The sequence below is a fragment of the Mesoplodon densirostris genome, chromosome 8, assembly GCF_025265405.1.
Source record: "Mesoplodon densirostris isolate mMesDen1 chromosome 8, mMesDen1 primary haplotype, whole genome shotgun sequence".
Lineage (NCBI taxonomy): Eukaryota > Metazoa > Chordata > Mammalia > Artiodactyla > Ziphiidae > Mesoplodon > Mesoplodon densirostris.
In genome coordinates, this window is record NC_082668.1 from 23,928,934 (window position 1) to 23,955,939 (window position 27,006).

The window sequence follows — 27,006 nt, forward strand, 5'->3', positions numbered from 1 at the left end:
CAACCCAATCCATATAATTCAATATATAAGACAGTGCAAAGCAGTGTCTTAACCATGACAAAAGTGAAGTGTTATCTCGCCAAGAATATTCAAGTTATCCTAAACAACTGGTTAGGGATTTTACTTATTCTTATACCTTCTTTTACCTCAACTCTACATCTTTATTGGGTTCAACTTAAATAAACTGCATGAACTACGACTTTATTTCTAACTCTTACAGAATTGAAATAATCCCATAAAACGAATCTATCCATATGTTTGTTAGGAATACACAGTCATTACTAATCATGGTTTCCATTATTGAAATATGACTTTTTTCAAAGCCTGACAACCAGATACAAAAATCTAGTCTTCCCACTGCTGGCCATTGTCATGCTACTTATATTAACTGCAAAGGATAAGAGAAAAAGAATGATGGTATTTGTGTTATGTCTGCAAAGATATTATATGGTGTATATGAGATATAAAAAGAACTGTGGCATCTTAGGAGGTAAATAGTCTTTTGAAACCTTATAACATATTAAATTGATTTATTTACTATATGATTATTTTATTATTTTTTTAAAATACTTATTTTTAATTTTTAGAAAACGGTGATTTTTTTTCAGATAAAATGTTTTCCTACACAAAAAGCAAAACATCTGATTTTTGGTCTCTCCCTCCCTTCCTCCCTTCCTCCCTTTTTTCCTTCCTTCCTTCAACAACTATTGATCATCTATGCCAAAGGCTGTGAAAGTATAGAAGAAAGCTCAGAGTTTCATGTTACAGAAATATTAGTAGGTAAACAACTATGATATATGACAGTTTCTATAAGTATATGTAAAATATATTAAGTTCTTACATGTATTAGTCAATTTTCTAAGCACTTCAATTTTCTAAGCACTTTAATCCCCATTATACCCTTATGTGATAGGGACTATGATTATATATTTTACAAATGAGGCAACTGAGGTACACAGATTTTAGGCAATTATGGCCAAGGCCACACTACCAATAAGCAGCAGAATTTGGGTTTGAATCCAGGCACAATGGCTGTGTGCTATTACTGTGCTGTACTGTCTGACATACATGCAAGATAACATAGATTTAAGTCAAGGACTCTATAGAAACACATTTATTTCTCAAATATAACTTCTGGTACCATGTTACTGAAACCATTAGTTATTACAAAAAAGTCAGCAAATTGGTAAGCTTTGTCTTTTTGTGGAAAAAAAATACCTCATTTGTCAAGTTCAACATTTTAAGTACTTTACCCCAAAAAAGGGCAAAATTCTATGTGGTATAAAATTTTCTTAGTTGCCTTTTGAGACACCTAATCCACAGGGGCAAAACGGAGAACTTTTTTTAGGGAAGGATACGTAAATCTTTAAGAATAGAAGTAAACTCTCCATTTGAAGGGAGGAAGAGGTATTTTAGCTAGAAAAAAAATAGCAAAGGAAAGGTTTTTTCAAGAGAAAAGATCATTGCACTATACTGGCTAATTTCACATGGTTAGTATGTAGTGAGTTTAATAACTGATCATAGCTGACATTTATTTAGTGAGGGAGCAGTAAGCTTTGCATAGGATTTGTATAACATCTGTAAAGGTCTTTGAATTGAGGTCTCCAAAGTAAGGTGCATCACAATATATGGAAAACAATGCAGTGAAGCTTTTTTCGTGTACTGCAACATATTATTGCAGTTTGGAACACTAAGTATTTTTAAGTCGCTTAATTTTATTCAAATAGATCCTCTGATGATTAGAATCTTCACAATCTTTTGTAATGAATCAGACAGTGTCCAAGAAAATGTTTCATACTTTCACAGAACTTCACTGTTACATTTTAGCAAAGCATGTATTTTAAAGTTGACCTTAAAGTTGAGTCATATGCTTTTGTCCCCAAAACACAAGTATTCCTAATTTCTTGACCTTTTATGTTTTGATAAGCATTTGTTAGCCATGTACTATAAAGCAAGTATTTTTGAAAATAATAATAAAGTTAATCATTCCATCAAAGTAAAGGTGACATTTTAACTGTGAACAAAAAAGGAATCATTTTAAAATGAAACTTGCTCTATGGAACATTTGATAACAATTGTTTGGAAGTGCTTCCCCTGCCAATATGTAAGGGTGACCACCTTTCAAAGTTATTGAGTCAAACTCTTAAAAATGTAGGAAAAGAATTTTCTTCTTTGTTTCAAAATATTTGAAAACTTCTAGTTACTTTATAAAACCACTGATCAACCTCAGGAGGAGAGAAATGCCTAGCAAATTTTAACAAAAATGCCATTCCATAACTGGATGAATTTGAAAATCCATTATCCAAGTTGATAGCTACAGACCATGATGCACTTTTTTTCTTTAGAGTTTTGTGTCTTTGTGAGGGATCATTTGCACATCTGATAGTTGTTAAATCCAAGCATAGATCTGACTAATGAATCATTGAATTACAGTGTTAAACAAATATTTTTGAAAATTAAGCATATTGAATCATCTTTTCTTACTGAAATGCCATTTTAACACTATTCTGATTGCCAGTGAGAACCAACTAAAACTAGAGGCTGTAAAATAAAAATACAGAATTGTATACAGCCTGCTTCCTGACTCTTGCACTGACCAATTGGCTGATCTGAGCAACATATTTTACTCTTCTAAGCCTTTGTTTTTTCAGTTCCTAATACAGATGATAATGATGATTCCATTAAGCATTACATAGCTGTTACAGGTAAAGTGATGGCACACAGTAGGTATTCAATAAGTGTTATCACTAAATCACCTCTTGGAATAGTGAGCTTTGGCACAAGAAGCCAAAGCTATAGTTATATTGAGTTTATATCAAGTATATATCAACTACTACCTTTAATTTTAAGATAATTTCTCTTTATGTCTGCTCCCTAGTAGACTGTGTGTATACTGAGGGCAGGGACTCTGTCACAGTCAACAGTCCAGAATCCAGGATATTGCCTGGCACAAAGATCTTCAATAAATATTACTAAGCTGAATGTGGCTGAGGAATAAAACCTAGAGAGAGAAGGTACAATCTTTGCCTTTGTTTCCACATTTGGGCTTCTGAATATTGTCAGGCTCCTTTAAGAGTTCACCAGATAGCATCTGAGAACAACAGCCTAGGCAGGGTTCAGGTTGAACTGTGAAGTCCACAATGGGTTAGCACCACACAGGACCCAAGAGTAACTTTTTTGGTGAGTTTTCAGTTTTTTCACTTCATAGGAACTCAGAGTGATCAGTTACTGGATCTTTTGGCTACAGCTAAGTTGGGACAACACAGTATGCTGGACTAGAGCCTGCAGTTAGTCTAGGGAGCAAGACATGGACACCAAAGGCAGTCCAGGCCATGAACTCTGTGTGTCTGATTCATCGCAGGAGGCGAAATGTCAGCAACTCTGATCTTTGTCAGCCTAGCTCTGAACTCACAGACGTATTACTCATTCTATTCTATGTTTTACTGTACAGTGAGCACATTCTTTTTTTTTCTTTTTTTCAAAAAAATTCTAAAGCCTTAATATTTTCATTGGACTTGTTAATGACTAATAATCTCGGCCTTTATTTTAAATAGGCTTCCAAATCATTGATGTATATTTGAATTTTTCATGTCCCTTTTTGAGAGGGCATTATAAGTTTTCATTAAATGTATTATATTATACATCATTTTCTAACAATATTACAATCTTCTTTTTCAATTTTAATAAAATAATTTTATTGTTTCATAACTTTGAGGAAAAATACTCTGCATGTAGTCCTATAAAACAGAGCAATTTCATGAGTTTCCAAACTGCAAGCTATTTAATAGCCTCCATTTGGTAATTACAAAGATTTATACTCTTTTCCTTGTCTCCCACAAAATTCAGAGCCGATCTGTCCAGTTGACTTACAGACTGACTTAGAGGTCTCCACATTCATTATCTTTGACAATAAGCTGTTAGATTAGGTTAATGATTTAAGACTAGTATATGTTTGGGAATGGGAGAAAGAGGTTTAAAACTAATTTATAGGAGTATACTCCACTGGTCATTTTCATGTTTCATCAAAAAAATATTTTTTAAAATGTCTCAATACTAGTTGATCACACTGAGGTGACAAAATGTTCTGCTTTTGCTTTACTGTGAAGGAAGTCATTCATCTCATTTTACGTTCAGTCTTTCAGTATCACCTGACAGTTTACCATTTATCAAGGAATTAACATAATATAAAAGTTATAAAAAAGAAGAATACCAGAATACTACAGATGTAGCTGATATTACAAGTCTAATAATACCATCCATATCAGTATGTTGTACAGTTTTTACTATTACACAGAAAAAAACTATAGCTATCCTGATTACTTTTTTCAACATCTCATAATATTTAACTACAAAAATAAATTTATTTTTAACTTCTTCACAAATCATTGTGAAATAAAAAAGCTAATGATTTCATATTATATAAACAACATGTAACATGTACCCTTTAAAAACTATATATAAAATAAGAATTTTTAAAAATCTGGCTATTTCAAGGTTTTTTTTGTTTTGTTTTGTGATTTAAAAAAAATGAGGTAGATCTGAAACAAATCACCAGAACTGTTAACGCAACTTAAGTGAAATGATTCTGTTTAATTCTAGAGTTGCTGTCATATATTATTTGTAGACTTTTATAATAACATTTAGTTAACACCTTGCATTGTCTAATTATTAATAACCTAAATTAAATGAGTTTCCCTTTGTTTTACAGGCTAATTCTATTTTATATAGATACCAATTTAAATATATATTTTTTAACATCTGGTTTGAAATATTTTCAGAAAATAAACTAATTAAATGAACTTCATTTCTAATCATTCATGTATTTACCATAATTTATGAACAACATTTTATTTATACCGGAGTATTTTAGAGTCCTTTCCCTAGTATTAATGACTATAAAGCTAGCATGCATACTACTAATAAAATTGTAATCATAATATTAATAATAAAAATTTTAATTTGACATTAAAACCAATTTGAAAAATATATATTAATATTGATTAAAGAAATACAACCTTTTTATGGACATACATTCAATCCACATGCTATCCTGCTGTATGCTAAATGCCCTGTGCTGTACTGAATCCCTCTTTTCTCCTGCTCTCGGACATATTGTAAGAAATAAGACCAGTATACAAGGAGTTCCCAACAAGAGGTAGGAAGGCCACTGTCAATAAGCAACTCTAGGCATTTAAGGCAGATACACGAGGCAACTTCTCTTTGTAAGAGCAGTTTTACTTCCAAGCATTAGTGCTCCAGTTTTTCACAGGAAAGAAAATAAATAAGAGACATGTTTTCTGATAACATTCAGTTATAGCACTCTGAGAGAGAGACAAAAAAAAAATCTGATATGAAAAGAAAATGAGCATAACATTTAGGTCACTACTAAATTAATATTTTCTCTGTGGGTTTTCCTTTACCAATGGCTTTTATACACATTTCACATGTAAGTATTTAGGCTAAATGCATTGAAAATCTTGCTTTTTCATTGATGCTCCATTAGTAGGAGTGAATTCTGTTGTACCAGGGTCTAAGTTATTTTAAAGCAAGGAGGAAGTTGTGGCACCTTTTTTTACCCAACAACAAATCATTCTGATTTTACTCTTAATTCATGGCTGATACACTTTTCCCACAGTGTCCCTTGACTGTTGCCCCTTGACATGCTGCAACATGTGAAGTTGTGTCTAAGGTATTTGTCATTCTACCATTAGCTGTTTTTCTATAATATGTGAACCTAAGGTCTCCTTGTTCTCTATTTATCCTAAATCAATTTGCCTCAGAGGACTAATTAGGGCCTCTCATAATGAACTTGGGTCCCTGTTCATACTATCTGTATGTTCATTATCATATTCCTTTATTGAAGTCAATCATGCTTGGTATATGGGAAGATAAATGGGAAAGATTACAAGTTTCATTTCTTTCCTGACTCACGAACCATAAAATATGGATTTTTTTTCTTTTTAGTATAGTCTCCTACATTATCCTCATCAAATGTTGCTAAGAACAAATATGGAGACCCTGTTTTGCATATTTTGGCATGCCTCAAATTACTAAAGTGTGTGCTCAGTTAGTTGTGTTTTCTCTTTCCCGAATCTTTAATCCCTTCCTCTCCCCTACCGTTAAGCAAATAAACATGCTGTCTCCTATTTGAACAAGGGAGATCTCTATTTGGATCCTACAGATATAGACTTTTCTCCTCTTCATCTCCACAGCCAAATTCTTTGAAAGTGTAGTTCCCAAATTCCATCTCCATTTCTTCACATCTAATTCACTTCTGAAGCCACAGTAACCCAGGATTATCTACTTTTAACACTGAAAAATCCCACAACCCAGGAAAACTCTCTTAGCTAGATAAACTGGGACAGTTGTTCATCTTTAAACCCCTTTTCTTTCCTCCCATTATCTCCACATCCAATCACTCTTCAAATTGTAAGAGTTAAACCCCTTATCGTGAATCCATACTTTCCTTTATATTCTCACAGTCTCCTAGTTCAAATCTCATCTGCTCATAGCATATTGTACAAGCCTCCTATATGAGAATGACTCCCTTAACTCTACTATCAAATTAATCTTTCTAAAAGGCTAACCTGATTATGTTACCCTGTTTGCTTAACATGCTTTAATAGACTCCTTCTGAAAACTATAAAATTTCAATCAGATACTTAATGATCTTGTCCTTGTCTATCTGTATACTCTTGCTTGTTTTTTCTTCCTCCTTCCTTAAGCTCTATTCAAACATATTATTACTCTCAGAATATGCTTTTGTAGCCTCATACTTCTATGGCTTTGTACATGCACTGCTATTTCCTAGAATCCACCTTCTCGAGATTGCCTAGTATATCCTACTTACGCTCCAAATCTCAGCTCAAGCACAGCCTCCTCTTGTGAGCCATCCACAGCCTTCTAGGCAGATAAGAGTTCTCCTTCTTGCTTTTCCCCTGAGTCTTGTATCCTCTTCCATTTTAACACATACCTCATTGCATTAAAATCTCGTTTCTCCTTTCTTTCCAAGCTACAAAGTCCTTAAGGAAAGGTATTATACATTTCCCTGTCATATGTAATGTATCAGCAGAGTGTCTATCTCAATAAAAAATTGTTGCATTAAATGTTTAATGAAGTAATTACATTATTTTTATAGTCCTACTTTTAGGAGGCAGGGTACATAAAAGCACATAGACAAGATCTTGTAAATAGGAACTATTACCATTCTTTTAACCTACATGCCCCTGTACAATTACTTCATAAATTGTACCTAATACCTGAAAAGTGACTAAGAGTAACTAGACCTATCAAAATTGGAAAATGTGTTGATGATTTGCTTACCGTTCTTGCATCCCATGCAGACAGGGACTTATCTGCAGAACCTGTGAGAAGAATGTTGGAGCAAGGAAGAAACTCGATGCTGTTCACAGAGTCTGTATGTCCATACAAAGTGCATCTGCATCTTTCACTGTATAGAGAAACAGTAAGAGCTAAAGCTGTAGGACTTAGCACTACATGTTTCTTATGCTGTCTATATAATGCTAACAAAGATAGTTCAAGTATCTGAGGCATAAAGTAGTTTTACAAGTGGCAAGATGTACAAAAATAACATTTTAAAAGGAGAGTTCTACAACCACCTTATATTCTAAGCACTTTATAGAATTAGCAGCATAAAACTGACTAAATTTAAATTACGTTCAATTTATAAACTCACTTGGTAAAGTCATCTTTATACTACCTCATTTATTCCTTATCATGAAATAACTACGTAAAAACTGTTCCTATCTCATAAAGGAATACACTGAGGAAGAAAACATTTCATAATATGGGAAGACCAGAGAAACTTCTTTAAGTTGCTCAGTCTCTCTTCCTCCCCCCTCCCCACCCCCGCCTTAGCTGCTTGGGCTTTATGTTAGGATCACCTGAGATACTTTTAGCAGATACTCCACCTCAAGTCCCAGACATTCTGTTTCACTGGATCTGAGATGGGGCCTGAGCAGAAGTGGGAATTAACAAATCTAAACCCGTGGTTCTCAAAGTGTTTTACCCAGACCAACAGCATCAACATCCCTTGGGAACATATCAGAAATGCAAATTGGGCTTCATCCTAAATCCACTGAATCAGGAACTCTGGGGCTGGGGCCCAACAGTCTGTGTTTTACAAGCTCTCCAGTTGATTCTGATACTCACAGAAGTCTGAGAACCACTGATCTAAATGATTAGAAATAACTCATAAGGAAAGACAACTGCAGCTTTGTCTTTTGCCATTTTATGAAAGGACTGTTTCTTAATGAAGCAGGATATATTCATAGAGCAGTATCACTTCTCATTTGTAATGCTTGATTGTCTTTTAATTAACTTTATAAACTTACTTTAAAAATAGAGAAGAAACAGGATAATAAATAATGCTGAGAACAGAGGAGTCATTATATGTACATTTCTAGTATGATAACCAGCTCATTAATCTCTGATCAGCTGATTGCTGTCTGGCTTGAGCCATGCCATATGTGACAGTATGGTGGAGTGGGAAAAACTCTGTGATGGGAGCTGGTAGCCTGGGTTACCACAGAGAAGTTATTAACCTCAGTGGCAGTAGGGGACCTTCTTGTGAGAATGAGATTACTTAATTTAATGCACTGAGAGGTCCAATCTAGCTTCGACAATCTGAGATTTCTGACCAAGGTTGTAAATGTAAAAGGCAAGGGAAGAAGTCAAATTGAGCATAACATCTAAGAACCGTTTGGAGCAAAGTTTGTTCCTCCTTACTTAAATTTTGGCTTTTTTGAGAAGTTAGAAAATATTAAGATTTATGTGGATACGTATGTAAGTTACTCAGTTTTGTCCCTTGATTGAGACTTTTCATATCAAAGTGAAGTATTATAGTAATTAATGTCAGGAACAAGGAAATAAAATCAATAAATTCATTAATCAGGGCCATTTTGTATCTGTTTCTTTATCTTAATATTTCTGAGAGAGGCTGATAATATTTTGATCATTAAGGTTGATGAAAGGTCAATATATACCAGGGGTCAAAAACCATGGCCCATGGCTGGCTGCCTATTTTCGCAAAGAATGATTTATTGGAACACATCAATTTGTTTACACATGTCTATCACTGCTTTCCCATGACAACAGCAGAGTTGCACAGTTATGAGAGACCATATGGTTCACAAGCCTAAAATATTTAATACCTGACCCCTTAAAAATATATTTGGATACTTGAAAGTATGCTCAGATTTTATTTATGACATTTTTTTGAGATGTGTGCTAAAACTTACAGGATAAATTATTTTCTTTTATTTTTAAAGAAGTACTGTTTTATGTAGAAATTTTTCCTGCTGTTTTCTAATGATTCTCAAAATATAAGTACAAAACATTTCTTTAAATGTTTATGTTCCAAAGCACACTATATTGACATATCATCTTTAACTAATAGAGTAATTGCTCCAGATATAGCTTTATGACAGAGAAAGAGAGATTGATTTCATAGAAAAATGAAAATTATATATTATATAATGTAGTAAATTATTAAATTAAATTATAAAAGAAAGTCAAGTTTATTATTATGAAATATCATTCTCTAAAAAACATCCTCACATTAAGAAAATATTAAGTATGTTATTTTTAGTCATATTTCATTTATAGAAAGTAAAATTTAAAAAGGAAATGTTTATAATTATAACATGTTTATAATTCCTCCCAATTTTCTTTTATTCACCTACCAATTTTTTGAAATTATTTTGTTAATCTTACAATGTCAAAAATTATAACACATACATATGATCAGTAATCACAAATCCCAGTGTTGCTCAGTGCCTCCCATCCACCTAGTGTTCAATTAATATCTATTTAAATTAATCCTCTGAACCCATACTTTTATATATTTTCTTGATTATTCAGTACTTCAAGAGCAATTCTGAATGGTTGTAATATCTTGGGACCATCAGTTCTTCACCTCCAATGTTTGTGGAGGAATGTTTCACTGTCTTATACCAGGGGCAAAGTCTGAGGCCAGCCGAATCTCTCTTCCCTTTCCTGCCTAACTTCCTTTGTGGATGATTTGCTTTTTATACCCATAGCCCTAACAGTTCTTTTGCAAACACTGGAGTTCAGAAATTTCACCATGGCATGGCTTGATAGCAATTTCCATCATAGACTTTTGTTATTCTAGTAAATAATTATTCTTTCACTATATCTTTATATTTTTCTCTTCCATTTATTCTGCTTGTTTTTTCTCTTTTCCCCCTTAATAACACCAGCTGTTTTATTTTGTCTCACTTTCCTCTAATTTAACATTTTCTCTATAATCCTTATATCCTTATATATATATATATATATATAAAATTTCTTTTTCACACCTGTTCTTTATAATTCTTCATTGTGGTTATTTGTGTGTCTGTGAAGAGGGAGCAATCAAAAACCTTTATTTATGTTTTTCATTTCACTTTTTTCCTGATATTTCTGTCTGCTTTCCATCTGCATCTATTGTCTTATAAAATCATAATAAAATGCTTTAGCTCTTTTGATGTTCTATTTTATTATGTAAAATCAACTTGAGATATAGCATTTTGGGCTTCCCTGGTGGCACAATGGTTAAGAATCTGCCAGTTCAGGGGACACGGGTTCGAGCCCTGGTCCGGGAGGATCCCACAGGCTGTGGAGCAATTAAGCCTCTGCGCCACTACTGAACCCACGTGCCACCACTACCGAAGCCTGTCCACCTAGAGCCCATGCTCCACAACAAGAGAAGCCACCGCAATGAGAAGCCCACGTACCGCAACGAAGAGCAGCTCCTGCACGCCACAACTAGAGAAAGCCCGCGCTCAGCAATGAAGACCCAAATGCAGCCAAAAATAAATAAAATCAAAATAAATAAATTTATAAAAAAAAGAAATACAGCATTTCTGTAATTTGACTGAAAATATAGAGGACTTTTTGCCTGAATTATTGGTAACTTTACTTATGTAATTCCTTGTGCACTGTATGATCTTCAGTGGAATTTGGTTTATATTCATTTATTCTTCAATTTTTACTATTCATCATCAGTTCTGGGTTGGTTTCTTTTTATTATGACTTAACATTATATGGGACAGCTACTTGCTAAAGATTAATGGCAAAAGGAGGGAAATTAGATTTAGGTTAACTCTAATTTCTTATCAGATTTGCTATCTTCCCAAAAGACTTCTCACTGAGTGTGTTACTGGCTTCATTCCTGAAGTCCATCTTTCCTCCACTTTTATATTTTAAAGTACGGATGTAGCTTGTTGCCAAGCCTCTCAAGTCACAGGCTCTATATTAACTCTAAAGGCCCCTGTCTCCCTTACCACCCTCAACCTGCCTCACCTCCGGCAGTTTCCTTGATCTCCTTTATCCAGCAATAAAAATGTCTTGCTGGGATTTGTGCTACGATGATAAAGTAACCAGTACTGTGCCTCTCCCTCCACAACAAACAACTGTAAAATGACACAAATTATATGAGGCAACGGTTTTCTGGCACTGAACTAAACACAGCACAGGATGGGAATCCTTGAGCAAAGAAAAAAATTCAAAAAGCTCCATGACCTCCCTGACTTTCTGCTTGGAAGCATTTCCCTGCTATCAAATATAGTAGTAGAACCCCAGTAGATTTGAAGTCTCTGAGCCAAGAGGAAATGGAAATAGTTTGACCTGCTGCTCTGCCTGAAATCTGCAGTGAAGGGTATGTGAGGAAAGGGAGCTGCATGGGAAATGGCAGTAGTTTGCACGGGGATTTGCTGTGAATTGTTGGCCAAGGTCCAGATGGCATTTCTACAGAGTAAGACTCTACAAGCCCTGTGTGGTTGAGTGCCGTATGATGATACCAGAGACCAGGAACTGTTGGAAGACACTGGACTTTAATCCCAACCAGGGTGGGTTGAGTGCTGTACAGTGATATCAGAGACCAGGTACTGATGGAAGACACTGGACTTTAATCCCAACTAGAGTGGAGAGAACTCAGTAGGCACCTCAGACTTTCAGTTGTGACTACAGAAAAGCACCCACCATAGGAGTAAGGGTCAGGTTCATGAATTAAGTTCAAAATCAAAATAGACTTGTCCTTACCAAGAATAAAACTAAGCCTGAAAGGGTAAAAATGATCTGCTTATAGTTAAACAGATTGCCAGAACAGAACTCACTACATTTTGTAGAAAGACCACTTAATATAGACTCTCGACAATTTGCTATTAACAACATCCAGCATATAATTAAAAAAAATTAGTACACATGTGAAGAGGTGAAAAATGTGACCCATAATCAAGTAAAAAGCTCAGTAGTAGAAACAGACTCTAAGATGAATCAAATGTTGGTAATCAAAGACCAAGACTTCAACCATATAGCATAAGTATGTTTAAGCATTTAAAGAAACAGTTATAATGGGTGTACAAATAGAGACTCAGACAATAAATGGAAACTATAAAAAAAGAATTGATAAGTATAACACATGAAATAAAGTTTATTGCATGAGCAAAATAGCAAGTTGGATACTGCAGAAAAAAGGATCAGTGAACTTGAATAAGATCAATAGAACATACCTAAATTGAAGAACAGAGAAAAAAATATTGAAAAACCATAGACAGAGCCCCAGTCATCAGTGGGGATAATCACATGGTCTAACACGGAATAACAGGGTTTTCAGAGGTGGAGGGTAGGTGTAGAGGAGGAGGGAAAGAGAAAAGGGTTAGAACATTTTTGAAAGAATAGTGGCTAAAGTGTTCCCCAATTTAATGAGAAATATCAATGTACAGATCCAAGAAGCTCAGGAAAATCCAAGCTTAATTAAGAATAGACAGAACACACCTAAGCATATCATAGTAAAACTGCTAAAAGCAAAATCTAAAACAAAAATCTGAAAGTCACGATCAATGAAAGAAACATAACATGTAGGAAACAATGATGCCAATGGCAACTGACCTCTCAAAAGAAACAATAGACAGAATACAATAAAACAACATTTTTAAGGGCTGAAAATTCAATAATCAGTTAAAATACCTTCAATAATGAAGATGGAACAACTTTTCAGATAAATGAAAGGTGAGAAAATTCATCACCAGCAGATCTTTCCTATATGAATGCTGAAGAGAAGGTATTCAGACTGAATGGAAAGGACACCAGATGGAAACATCTGTATACAGAAAAAATATCATCATCTGAAATGATAAATATATGGGTAAATGTAAAACATCTTTTTCTAATTTTTAAAAGATATCTGGCTAAACTAAAAATACCATCATTGTACTGGACAATGTTTTAAGTACATAAAAGTAAAATACAAGACAGCAAAATCACGAAGATGGGGTAAACATGGAATTACACTGTTTTAAGGTCCTTACATATTAGATGAAGTAGTACCATATTAACTCATTAGATTATGATTAAAAATAATAAATTGTTGATTATTACAACAATATACTTTAATCTCAATAATACTGAATAAAAGAATCCAGATAAATGTCTATGTATCATATAATTAAATTCATATGAAGTTCAAGAACAGACACTCTATGGTTATAGAAACCAGACAGTGTTTGCTATGGGGAGTTGGCTTTCATTAGATGAATGGGAAATTTCCTGTGGTCATAGAAATGGCCTGTATCTTCATTAGTTTTAAAGGTATATACCTTTGTCAAAACTCATCTAATTGAACACTTAATAAGCTGCCTATTTCACTGTATATAGTATCTTGACTAAACAATTAAAAATAAATAATACTTTTCAGAATACTTTTTCCTTCTGGCTTCACCCTCCTGGTATGTGGGACACAATAACTACTTAACATACATTTCTGTGAATAATTGAATATTTATAGTGTTCCTATTCTCTTATCAAGTACATCTCCATATGTGCATGTGTCAATTGCATGCATCCTCATAGGTGGATAAAGAATCTTTAATATTTGGAATAGCTATACCATTAACATATATATCTCTGTTTTCTAAAGGCATGCATAACATAGTTACTGGGAAGTCTTTTACGTTTAATTAAAAAGGAAATATAAAGAAATAGACAAACAAAAATCCACAAAAGATTTAACAGAAAAAATGAGAGAAAATAAAATACAGATAACTGCATAAAAAAGATCTGTGAACAGCATCAGCAAAATATTAAAGAATGATTACTATTTCTAACCTCCTGTGAGTTATTACTGAAAAATAGTTCCACCTCTGACAAAGTTAAGCATTGCTATTTGCAAGTAGTTCATTAGTGGTAACTTTTTTAAAGGCTGTATTTATTAAATAGAATAAACCTGAATAGAATTTCTATTATTTTTTAATTGAAGCATTTCAACCTATAAATAAGTATGCTCTTACCTTAATCTTTTTTACATACAGAATTTGCCAAAAAACTAAAAAGTCTCCTATTTGCAAAATCTGGTAGTATTTTTAAGGCAAATGCAACAGTATTATAAATATGACTATATCTGTTTCATCGCAATGAAGATCTAACAAATACACATACCCAGAAAATGTATGATTTAGAAATGTGTGTCCTTACATATTATGTGCACTATTGTGTCCTTACATATTATGTGCACTGTTGCACTGTGCACATTCACAATTGATATTCAGGCTTTGTCTGTTTTCATTAAAACCCAATTTAATTATTTGGGAGTGTATTCAGTTATGGTAGTGGGATAGAGGGAGAGGTTCCTCAATGATATATTCTAGCGCACATAGTTTCCCAAACAAAAAGAAAAAGCTGGGTCTTCATATAGCTTAAAGGAAGAAAGAAGTGCTCAAGGGGCAAGAAATCTGCTCACAAGTCACTTGTTTAATGTGTGGGGCATTCCAGGTAGACAGGCTGCAAGAGCAGGCTTGTAAGAGATTAATTAGCTGCCAGAGAAGGAAGTCCCATTCAGAATTATTTGCAAGGTGAAAATGGACTAAAGTGATGGAGCATGACAGCACCACAAGGGATGGAAATTATTTGTATATTTCCATCAAAAGCATAAACACTGAAGCCTGATGCAATTTTATCTCTCTTGCTCTGTCTGCTGTTTTCTTATCATTTTTGTAGGGAGAAGTTAGTTCACAAGAAAAAGCCCTTTATTAACCCACCTCCTGCTTTTACTTTATTTCCCCTTTTTTCTTCTCTCTCCTTGCCCCCTTGATTCAATTTATTAGTCTGGTAACTGAAGGATGAATATTTCTCTGAATTTTGAACTTGCTATAAAACAAAGTGATCTGCTCTTCTAGAGCAGATGCCTTTTCATTTAAAATGTATTTCCCATTTGTAACTTGTAAGAGGGTACCGTTTTAATACACTTCTCCCTTGTGAGGCATTAAATTTTAAAGGTCTTATTTCCTTTGCTGTGTTTGCTGTAACACTATTAATATTGGATATGAAACTGTACTTTTGAAACTTCAAGCTTGTATGAACTTTCAGATCAACGAAATGTGGTTAATGGAATTATGGAACATTTACAAAAGGCAGCAGCAACATACATCCAAGTGAATATGAAGAAAAAGGGTAAAAATTTTATCTATCCTTGTTTTGAAAAAAAATACTGGAATTCATTACCTTATTAACCCTTAGTAAGACCTGAATTTTATTTCATTTTATTTATTTACTTAGTTTTTACTTTACAGGTTTATTTCAAAAATTTAGTAATTCTGGCAATTCCTTTGCTTCATAAAGAGCTGAAGTTAATAGCAAGAATATTTACATTCTCATTTTGTTTTACAACACATTTCATCATTTTCCATTTGGCGGCATCTTATTTGTCCTCCTTTTTTGTCTCTAACCCTCTAAAAGGGCAACCCATGTCCCTACATTTTTTTTTTCATTTTGTACTTGAATGATAAAATCTCTCTTAGTTTCTTAACTCTTTACAATAAACCTTAAAACTTCCCCCATATTATTGCACCAGGCTTTAATTAGGAGATTATTCCTGATCCCATCTCTTTTATTTTTTAAAAGTTTTTATTGGAGTATAGTTGATTTATAATGTTGTATAAGTTTCTGCTGTACAGCGAAGTGAATCAGTTATACATATACATATGTCCACTCTTTTTAGATTCCTTTCCCATATAGGTCACTACAGAGTACTGAGTAGAGTTCCCTGTGCTATATAGTAGGTCCTTATTAGTTATCTATTTTATATATAGTGGTGTGTATATGTCAGTCCCACCCAATCACCCAATTTATCCCTCCCCTCCCCTTTCCCCCCTGGTAAACATAAGTCTGTTTTCTACATCTGTGAATCTATTTCTGTTTTGTAAGTAAAAGACCTGGATTTTAAATAGTATTTATATAATTGAGCCAACATATAATGATAACATTTATCACAAGGCTTATCTGAAATAAAAATCATTTGTGAAATACTTAAATCTAATAGGCTAACATGAGCATAAGTGAAACATATTTAAATCGTCATACTACAACTATAACATCCAAGTTGAATGAGTGATTCCTCCCACCCCCATCATATTTTTAAAAGTTTATACATAAGCTATTTTAAAAATCCATCTGAATTTCCATCTCAGTAAGGCAAAGGTCTCCAGTGACATCCAAATTTTGACTTAAAAAGTTAACATTTTAGTTAGTTATTTTATATTACTCAAATAATATAAAATCCTTTATCGTGCAACAGTTTCTTTGTGAACATAAAATTCAATTGAACATTTAATGGAGGGAGTGATATTTCAATAAAATCTACCAGGGATTATACCACAAACCCTATCTTAAAGTTTACCATAATCTACTGTGAAAGAATAATCTATTATGTGGTCTGAGTGTCTCAGCCAGGAAGGAGCATCAATAGGCCACAGCTCCTAGACAAAAAAAAAAAAAATTTGACCAAAACCCTTGACAATAAATACACTATCTGAGAATTACCCCCAAATGGTAATAAAACCCCACTCCACATATGTAAAGGGCAGATTCCCGGCAACCTCAAATACCTGGAATGCATCCAGCATTTTGGGGAATAAAAGCAAAAGATGAATAAATAAAATAACCATAATTTAGCTGGGGACTTGCTCAGAGTACCCTCAAGTCCTCACTCAGACTTGTTAAATAGTCACCTGAACTGTTTTTGCAAAGGGTGTGAGCACAGGGCGGGGATTACAGAGTCTGGAGTGCCCACTGATAACAGTGAGGAAAAAGTGGACGCTCGGCAGTACATGGCAGTAAACTGAATAATGGAAAAAATTAAAATAAAAAGACTCAATTTTGAAATGGCAAACTGAGGCAAATGAATGAAAACAAAAGCAAATAACTATATTTGAACAGTTTCTATTACATTTAACACTGTAGTTTAAGTTGATATCTATTGAACATTTATTATTCTAAGTAATTTGCACAATTTAACACTGTGAACTGTAGTTGGCCCTCATTATTCAAGGATTCCTTATATGCAAATTGCCTGCTTGCTAACATGTATTTATAACCCCCAAATCAATGCTCAGCAGGCATTCACATATGTGGGAATGCAGAGCAGCAACAAAATTGAGTCACATGACATGCACATTTCCAACTGAGGTCCAACTAGGCCATGCTCTGCCTTCTTGTTTCAGCTCTCATAACTTAAACAGTGTCCTTTTTGCAGTCAATTGAGTTCCATCTTTTTTGCATTTTTGTGTTTTTCTGGTAATTTTGGTGATCTTGCTGTTTAAAATGGTCCCTGAGTGCAGTTTTCCTGCAGTTAGATCAGTCTTTACAAGAACTTTGGCTTCTAAAAATCCTATTTAAACTATTTAATACCTTGTTTTTTATATACAAAGAAGGTCAAAAGGGTTGTTTTGAAGCACATCTTTCTTAGAAAAGGGCTTTAAAGAAAAAAGGAAATAAATTAGGTTTAAAGATGATTGTGATCAACCTCATTAACTGTAAATTGATCAATAGATGTAACATTAAATAATTTAAACACAAAAGCCATTACTGAAATCATCTATTTAGACTTCTCTCCAAAATATTTAAATATATTAAATTTAAACATATTAAGATCACAAGTAGCCACAGTGATACTTTAAAGCTTACACCTCTTTTCCTTTCCATGTCAATTCCCCAAAAGAGATCTTAGTCAGAAACCAGATATCAGGAATGGGAAAAGTCAATGATAAAAGGCAAGATCTCTAGTCACAGAAGCATGGCTGTAGGAGAGTAGGGTTCCCAGCAAAAAGCAAAGCAGAAAGGAGAGAAAGCAGGGCTAGAATGAGGGGAAAAAATCCTTAGAACATCCAGGGACTGGTTTATTTGAGAAAAGAAATTTCAATCCAGCTGTTTCCTCATACTCAGAGCTTTCATTAAAAACTCAGTGTCTTCTGATCACAAAGGGGTACAAAGCTGAATCTGTCACATTATCCTGCTCATTCCCTTCATAGCACCAATTGCTAAGTGAAATTAACTTGACTACTTATGTCATTGTACCCTCTCCCCACCATTAGCTCTGCCTAGGGTTGTACACTCCATGAGGACTCTGGCCTTATCTGTCATGTTCTGTGGCTGAAGAGTAGTACATAGTGGGTCCAAAGTCAATAATAATTTATTATTATTAATGAATCTGCAAATCTTCATTGTTTGTAAAGAGACACTATTACTTCACAGTATTTAACCCTCAATCCAATATCCTTCTCTTTCAACTTAATTGTCAAATATTGAATATATTGTTTAAAAATAAACTAAGTTTTATGTTGATTTCAATTAGCTAAAAATGAAAGGATTGTATTATCAACACAAATGATCCAAGAATTAATTCCCCCTGAAGGAGCTTTAGAAACTGCCAGTATTTTAGTTTTTATTTTCTCATCTAAAAGCAGAATTTAGTTAGCATAAACTTCTGATCTTAATTCACAAGCTTACTCTTAGGAATGAAAGCTTTTTAAAAGTATTAAGCTGAAAAATCTTATGTTACTATCCTTGATGGTATCAATCTGAGGATCCCATTTTTCCACTGTGTCACTTTAAAATGTCTGTAAAAATGAGTACTTTTAAATGTTTGGATTAGGATAGAACTACTGGTAAAGAAAATGTGAGAAAGTATTTTATCAGGGAAACTTCAGTTGTGCCATATATGTTATTCATGGCAGAGAGAGGGAAGTTAGGAGTTGTGAAATGATTCCTGTCTAGGCTTTGAGTATGAGTACCTCCACAGTTCTCTCAAACTCTGGACATGCTTTCCCTGACACCCTTACACTTCCTTGAGGCTTTCCTGGACTCGTCCTCCATGAAAACCCCACCTGAAAATGATCCATGCTGCTCGCCAAATCCCTTAGGGTATTTTTCTTTGTTTCTAATACATATTTACACTTAGTGGCTTTTCCACTTCATAATTCTTGGGTCAGGCAGGCTTTGGTGAGCAACAAGTTAATTTAATAAATTAATCTGTGCTAATGAAATGATAAGGATGCATGAGAAGGCTTCCTTTAAACTAATATACTCCCTCCCTTTTCTCTTGGGCCCATTTCACCTGAGTGTATTTTTAAGTTACCTTCTAAATGTTTTCATAAATACTATATAAAAACCATAATAAAGTCCTTTCTTTCTTCTTCTTACAGAAGAAGTAATTCTAATTGCAGGAATATTAGTCCATATAAGAAAATAAACAAATAAGATAGATAGTAAGCTGGTGGGAAAATAAATATTCAGGGTCATGCAGGACTTTGTAATAACCTTTAAATTATATGGTTAAGTCACTTGTCTGTATTTGGATCTGTTCTTGATTATGGAAATAATTTTGCTCTATTGATATCTTTAAACAAGGTATATCCATTTTATTTCCTATATGTTACAACTGTAATATGGAGAATAAAATTCAGAATAGAGGGCACTTAAAAGCAGCTATGGATGTGTAAGCAAATCAGTCAGATCGGTCTCAGATTCAGTGAACAGAAAGAGATACTTTAATAGTAGTAATAGTAATTACTTTCTACTTGCACCTTAGTCTTCTAAACAACTGGAAAATTATTTTCTCTCTCTGAGATATCTATCTAAATAATAGCTGGATTATAAGAGACATGACTTCTAAAAGGATCTCATTTTTTATGCGTAACAAACTAATTAATGAAACTTTGATCATCTTGTTGATCATAAAGAATTAAATACCACAGGAAGGATTTGAGGTAGCAGATTTTAAAGGATATTTAAAGAATATGTTTTCTTGCCACAACTTCATTTATTCAATGGTCTCTACCTTTCATATTGAAACTGATGTTCTCTCTTTTCTTGGTCATTCATCTAGTAGTCCATTAAAATGTCACCTAAGGTGTGTTTCTCCTGTTTATTAAAATGAATTATATATTAGGGCTCACTGCATTTTACTGCCACCGTTATGGCTACTCACACCTCCTCCTCATAAAATCACACAAATGCTGAACTAACTAATGCTTTTAAAGAAAACTACCTTCTGTAAAGAATACATTAAACCAAATTTGAGAAAAGACACACATGGTTTTCTTTATAACATCATATTGCACTAACTTTTCCTAACGTCCATCTGCTGTTTTTCCACCTCAAATTGATTTGTTAGGATCTGAATATGTTGTTGGAAAAGTTCTGCAGGATACTACGGATTATTATAAAGATAATCATAATAATAATCATTGCCTTGGTTGTGTGATGGAATGTCACGCACCTAAAGATGAGGTTCATAAACAAAACGCCATTTGTAACCCTCATTTACCGTGTGCTTTTTACCTCTCATACGTGATGTGTTCAAATCAGGGACAGAATTTTGTAGTGAGGACCCATATACAAATACAGTAAAGTGGCCAGCTTAATATATTAAAATGCCATTTTGTTTCACGAGGTTATAAATATGTCCTATTGTGTCTTTATATTTTATGACCTCTATTTTATTCCTTGGTAAATTCATATATGACATATCCAATCACTCACGTCAAGAATTTAAAACTAACAGCATTTCTATAAAGAAACACATACGATATATATATATATATATATATATATATATATATATATATATATATATATTATTTTTTTTAAACTATATTTCACCTTTGGATTCAGGATCTTTCTTAAATAAAACCTGGAATTTATGTGAAAAAATATTGTTTTCTTATTAAGCATATATTTCTTAAAGAGTGATAGAGATATATATGGAATCAGTACTTCTTTCACTTAAACTTGGATTTCCCCTGCTTTTCTGGCCTGGACCTGGAACTGGACTCAATATGGGTTCAATTTCCAGAATAGAAATTGGGATTGAATACTGTATATGGTTGTAAGGCAGTGCCATTAAAATTATGCTTTAGGGTATTTAGTTTTTCTTAAGAACAATCATAATCAACAAATTATTTATATTTATGGAAATATAACAGTCCTGTTAAAATTACTTGATCCATTCCACTGAATCATATAAATATGGCAATATCTTCTGTACTATGTGATTGGTTCATTGACCTTGATGCTTTCTGCTCAGAGGAGTGGGTCTATGTGTCAATCCCAATCTTCCAATTTATCCCTCCTCCTACCCTTACCCTCCAGTAACCCTAAGGTTATTTTCTATATCTGTAACTCAATTTCAGTTTTGTAGACAAGTTCATTTGTAGCCTGTTTATAGATTCCACATATGAGTGATATCATATGATATGATATTTGTCTTTTTCTGTCTGACTTACTTCACCAATAAAAATTTTTCAAAAAATACATAGCTTTCAGACTCAGGAAGACAAAGTTAAAATGAGAAATTTTACCTGCGATGTGATCTTAAATGACAAAATCTTACTGAGCCTTCCTATCTCTTTCAGCAAAGAGTGGAAAAGAGAACATACATCTCAGGGTTGTTGTAAGATTAAGTGAGATAATATATAAAAATCCTATAGTACTGGCTAGAAACATACCAATTTTCCCCAACAATTAGCAGCATAAACTATGAAGAATGTAGGATAATAGAATGACAAATTTTGTTGTGAAAATAAAAATCAAATTAGACATCTTACACCTGACCACACTTTTGTAAACGGCCTCTTCATTACACTCTGTTGCCTCTTTAAAAAAAATAATAATAATAAAATAAAATGCCAAAAAAAGAGTGGGTCTAAAAAGACTTCCTCACAAATTGCAAAATTAAATAAATATGTCTTCTATATAATTCTGTCCTTTGGGTGTTAGCAGCAGCTGTTCCCTTCAGGGTGTCATTCTCTGTAAACTGTCTCTCAGTCTCATGCTGAGCATACTCCTCTGTTTAAATGAGGCAGTGAAGCAGCTCAAACTCTGCTTGCTTCAAGCAAACATGATCTGCCTGTGCTTGTGCCTGTCACTTCTTAGCTCATTATGTTGCTGTTAGTTTAGCTTGAAGTATTTTGTTCATCCTTTGGGTATGGCCACCCTCCTTCAGATCGCCACATAATTGTTTTCTCATTTCAGGTGCCATCCATTTTTATTACATGACTGGTCAGCACGGCTGAAAGGTGATAAGGATGACTTATATTCCCATTAGACATCTATACTGTAAGGCCAACTTTTTTTTTTTTCTTTTTTGCGGTACACGGGCCTCTCACTGCTATGGCCTCTCCTGTGGCGGAGCACAGGCTCCAGACGTGCAGGCTCAGTGGCCATGGCTCACGGGACCAGCCGCTCCGCGGCATGTGGGATCTTCCTAGACAGGGGCACGAACCCGTGTCTCCCGCATCGGCAGGTGGACTCTCAACCACTGTGCCACTAGGGAAGCCCAGGCCAACTTTTATATGATTTTGTTTTATCATTTGTATATAGCATCATTTATACATGATAGAAATATCAATCGATGCATATAAATGTGTCAATTATTCCTGACAAATCTTGATTTCAGGCTTATATAATTAACACTTCTTATGTTCAGCTAAATAACTTATTACACAATTTTTTGTCCCCCACAGTTGGTACTAGTTTGTTTAATTACTTCATACAGTAATTCTTAATTCTATAAAATCTATGCATTGAAAAACAAATATATTTAATGCTCCATTTATTATACAGAAAGAAAATAGATAATAATTTTTAAAGTCAATGTATTTTGGCGTAACTCTGAAAAGAAATAAATAGCAAGTAATTTGTAACCAAATATTGTGTTTTTCAAAGTGTAAATGATTAGGCTCAACTACATTAGGAGACATAATCATGGAACCAGAAGCTCACATCCATGGAATTGCCATGGTTGCAACTGCCATAAATGCAAACTGTTAAGGTGTGCTGTCTAGGAGAACTCAAATTCAAGTGGCCTTACTCCCACTGAGGTAATTTTATGCATTGGTAGAACACTCTTGGTCATGTTTCAATACAAATTTAGTTAAATATTCCCTTGATTTACAAAGTAGTTGAATTCCTGAAAAACAATATATACTAAAACTTTGTAAATGACGCTTTGGTTTATTTTCAATGTGAAATTGGGTCTAGGGTAAAAATAAAATTTTAAAAGGATTATCAACAAGCTTTTTCTTTCAACTTCATGAATATACATAGGGGAATTTGGAAGTCATGAAGCACACAAAAAATTTGTTCATTACGTAGACTGTTCTACTCAGCAAGATGTATGGCATGCCTGGCCCCAATTACTTCAGTCCCCATGAATCACTGAAATAAGAAAAAAACTTTTTGTGATTTATCAAAACATCCCTTTGGGAGTTGCACTGCCCACCATCCTGGTGAACCACTGACTTAATGATTAGTTTGACTTTGTCATTTGTTCTTACTTCTCAATGCATTGCCCAGAAAAGACTCTGAAACCCAAGCACTGAAGATTCCAAGAAAGCCAATTCTGTATTTATTACTGCTCTCCTTTACATCACTTTAAAATATAAACTGGTTGCAGTTGGGTGCTTGACTCATGGCTGTCTCAGCTCCAGTAGTTGGAGTACCAGGAGAAGTTGGCAAAGCAGCAGGAGACAAGTGAGGACTACCAGGAGGACCAGGATGTGGGAAACATATGGAGTCAGATGAAGAAATGAATGTGAGGATGGTAAACCAAAGAAAGGTAAGAACAGCAGGATTTAGGGAAGGAAGAAGCTGGGAAAACCCTCCACCTGCTGCCATCCCTATAACGTACTACTTTTGTTGTTTCCATCATGCAAGCTCATCATGGGGAAAATGGGTTATGTAACAAAATTCCACAGTTGTTTTAAAATTTCCATATACAGGGTTTTTTTTTTTTTTTTTTTTTTTTTTGTGGTACGCGGGCTTCTCACTGTTGTGGCCTCTCCCTTTGTGGAGCACAGGCTCCGGATGCAAAGGCTCAGCGGCCATGGCTCATGGGCCCAGCCGCTCCGCGGCATGTGGGATCTTCCCGGACCGGGGCATGAACCTGTGTCCCCTGCATTGGTGGGCGGACTCTCAACCACTGCACCACCGGGGAAGCCCTAGAGTATTTTTTTGAGTGACTTCTTAGAGAAATGGTGAATGAATAGATTGCAAAAAAATAATTAACCTTTCAGTTTCTAATATGATTTTTCCCTACAGTGTAACTCGAGTATTTTGGCTAAGGGAAATTTATCACCTGTATTCAAATATAATAATATTCAATTGTAAATATAAATCACATTTCTAGACATATTACTTAATTTTTATATAAACTTCAATTGGGGACCATATATATATATCATTTATACCCCTTATCTGTCTATAAAGGTGATAAGAATTTGATTTTTCCCATCAGGAATGATTTCTGCTAAAAGTCATATCTTACTTGGACATAATGATCCAGATATGACTGTTCTTGGTTGAAGTCAACTATGAAGACTTGAGAATTAGTTGAGTCATGTGGAGTAGGTATTTCTACTAAGGGCATGCTCAAATGAATTTATTAAATTGGAGCTTTAGAAACAAGAGAATATTTTTAAAAAGTAGAACACCCCATGATAACATACCAGGTGATAATGCAAATGTAGATACAGTGCAATTGACATTTGCTATTTCTCCTGCAACCTGGGCTAGAAAAAGCTCTTATCTTCTATATGGTAGCTTGGAAGGGATATAGAGAAAAGGATAAGGATAGCCAAGCAAACATTAAGGAACTCTCTTAGAAAATGAGGAAGCAGAAGGAGGCATACTCTGTCCTCAGTTTCCACAGGCCAAATCTACAGAGACTGAGTCCACAAAATAAGCACTAACCGGGGAATCATTCTCACTGTCCTAGTAGTTTCAGCCCATTATTGAATCCAGTATCATCCCTGTATCCAGCATAAATTTGGATACAGCATTCAAACCCCTACAATTGCTGGCATGCTAGCTAAACAGTCCTGCCTTGGCTATTTTAATAACTGCAAAAATAGGACCCTCTGCTTTACACAATTGAATTATTTGTTCACATTTACAAAAAATATTTCTGGGATTTTTCTAGGAATTGCATTCAACTTGCATATCAATTTGTGGAGAATTGACATCTTTATTATATTGAGTCTTTTAAACCATGGACATGGTCTGTCTCTCATTTATTGAGGTCTTCTTAGATTTATTTCTTTAGTATTTTGTAATTTCAGCATTTAGATTTTGTACTTCTTAAAATTCATACCAATGTATTTCCATTCTTGGAGCTATTGTGAATAGGTTTTTAAAAAGTTATTGGTACAACTGTACATTGCTATTATAATCTTATAAATAAGGTTGTTTTTATTTGTTGACCTTATATTCTACAATTTTGTTGAACTTTATCCCACAATTTTAATATGTTGTGCCTTTATCCAATCAGATTATATATAATTCCCCTGTGATTTATTCTTCTTTGACCCTTGAGATATTTAAAATGTTTTTAAATTTCAAAATATTTGGAGATATTCCAAATACCTTTCTGTTACTGATCTCTAATTTAATTCAGTGTTGTACCAGAAATACACTCTGATTTAAATCATTAAAAATGTATTGATCTTGTTTTATGGCCCAACATACAGTCTATCTTGGTGATGTTCCATGTATATGTAAAATGAATATGTATTCTGCTGTTGTTGGGTGGAGCACTCTATAAATCTCAATTAGGGAAATTTGGTTTGTATTGTTTTTCAGGTTCTCTATGTCTTTACTGATTTTCTGTCTATTCTGTCAATGACTGATAGCATGCACTTGTATGAATGACCGCTGTTTATATAAATGGGTGGCACTTATCCCACTACTTATCTATTTGTTTCTTACAGTACAACCATCTCAGTTCCCTATGTTTATAATCCCTTTCTTCTCCCCTTTCAGTTGGCTACTTCTTGACAGTGTAAAATGTAGGTACTTTAAAAATAGAGTGTTTCCTCCCACCCTAGAAAATTTTTTACAATTTGCTCAAAATAGATATAGTTCCTCTCTTATGGCATTTAGCACAGTATTCCTTGCTTATGTATTGTTGTTAATGTCGTTTATTCAAATTTAAGGACTTTGTGGTTAAATAATCTGCATATATTTTAAAATGTGTACAGAGCTCAATATTGTCCTTCTTCACAATGTCAAGTACATGTTTAACTGAGAAATTAAATATCAGCCAAGTGTGAAGAACTGGAATTGTCCAGGATTATAATTCTAGTCTCAGACAAAAGCCAGAAAGTTAAGACAGGAAGATGAACACGGGCATATTAGTTTATGAAAAAGCATGGACCAAAAACAAGGTACTTGATCCAAAATTCAACCTGCTCTTCTCCTGCAGGTTGGTGAGGCTCTGTGGTGCTAGTACAGATCCAGTTTGGTTAAAAATGAGGGTGGCCAGCAGTGGGTGTGGTAGAGGAGTTTGGAATTATCATGGCTGAGTAGAAAGGACAAGGTTCAGGGTCAGGTCAAAAGGAGGCTAAATATCAAGCTGCAATCTAACCTCTAGCATATGGTAGAAGTTCAGACTACATTGAATGAATGAATGGGTGATGGATGTATGAATATAATTCATGACCAATTAAAAAGATTATCATGACCTTGAACAAATGGACTTTAGATGTTCTTCTATTTCCTCCCACTGGGGTTCCCATAAAGGATAAGTATGATCAGATCTCAGGATCAATTTAAAACAAATAAGCTTAAAAAAGTTTTTAGATACTTTCTTAGATTTTTTTAATAATAGCTGGGGGCAGAAAAATTGACTAGAAACTGTCTTCATTTAACTGGCAT

The 27,006-nt window shown here is 34.1% G+C and overlaps 1 protein-coding gene across 1 annotated transcript in view; it reads right to left on the bottom strand.

Annotated features, from left to right (window-relative positions):
* SPAG16 (sperm associated antigen 16) overlaps positions 1 to 27,006 on the bottom strand; it is an 887,252-nt gene that overhangs the window by 350,479 nt on the left and 509,767 nt on the right. Inside the window, exon 13 of the mRNA XM_060106744.1 lies at positions 7,324 to 7,450. Coding sequence (XP_059962727.1) covers positions 7,324 to 7,450 — 127 coding nt within the window. The remainder of the gene's footprint in view (positions 1 to 7,323; positions 7,451 to 27,006) is intronic.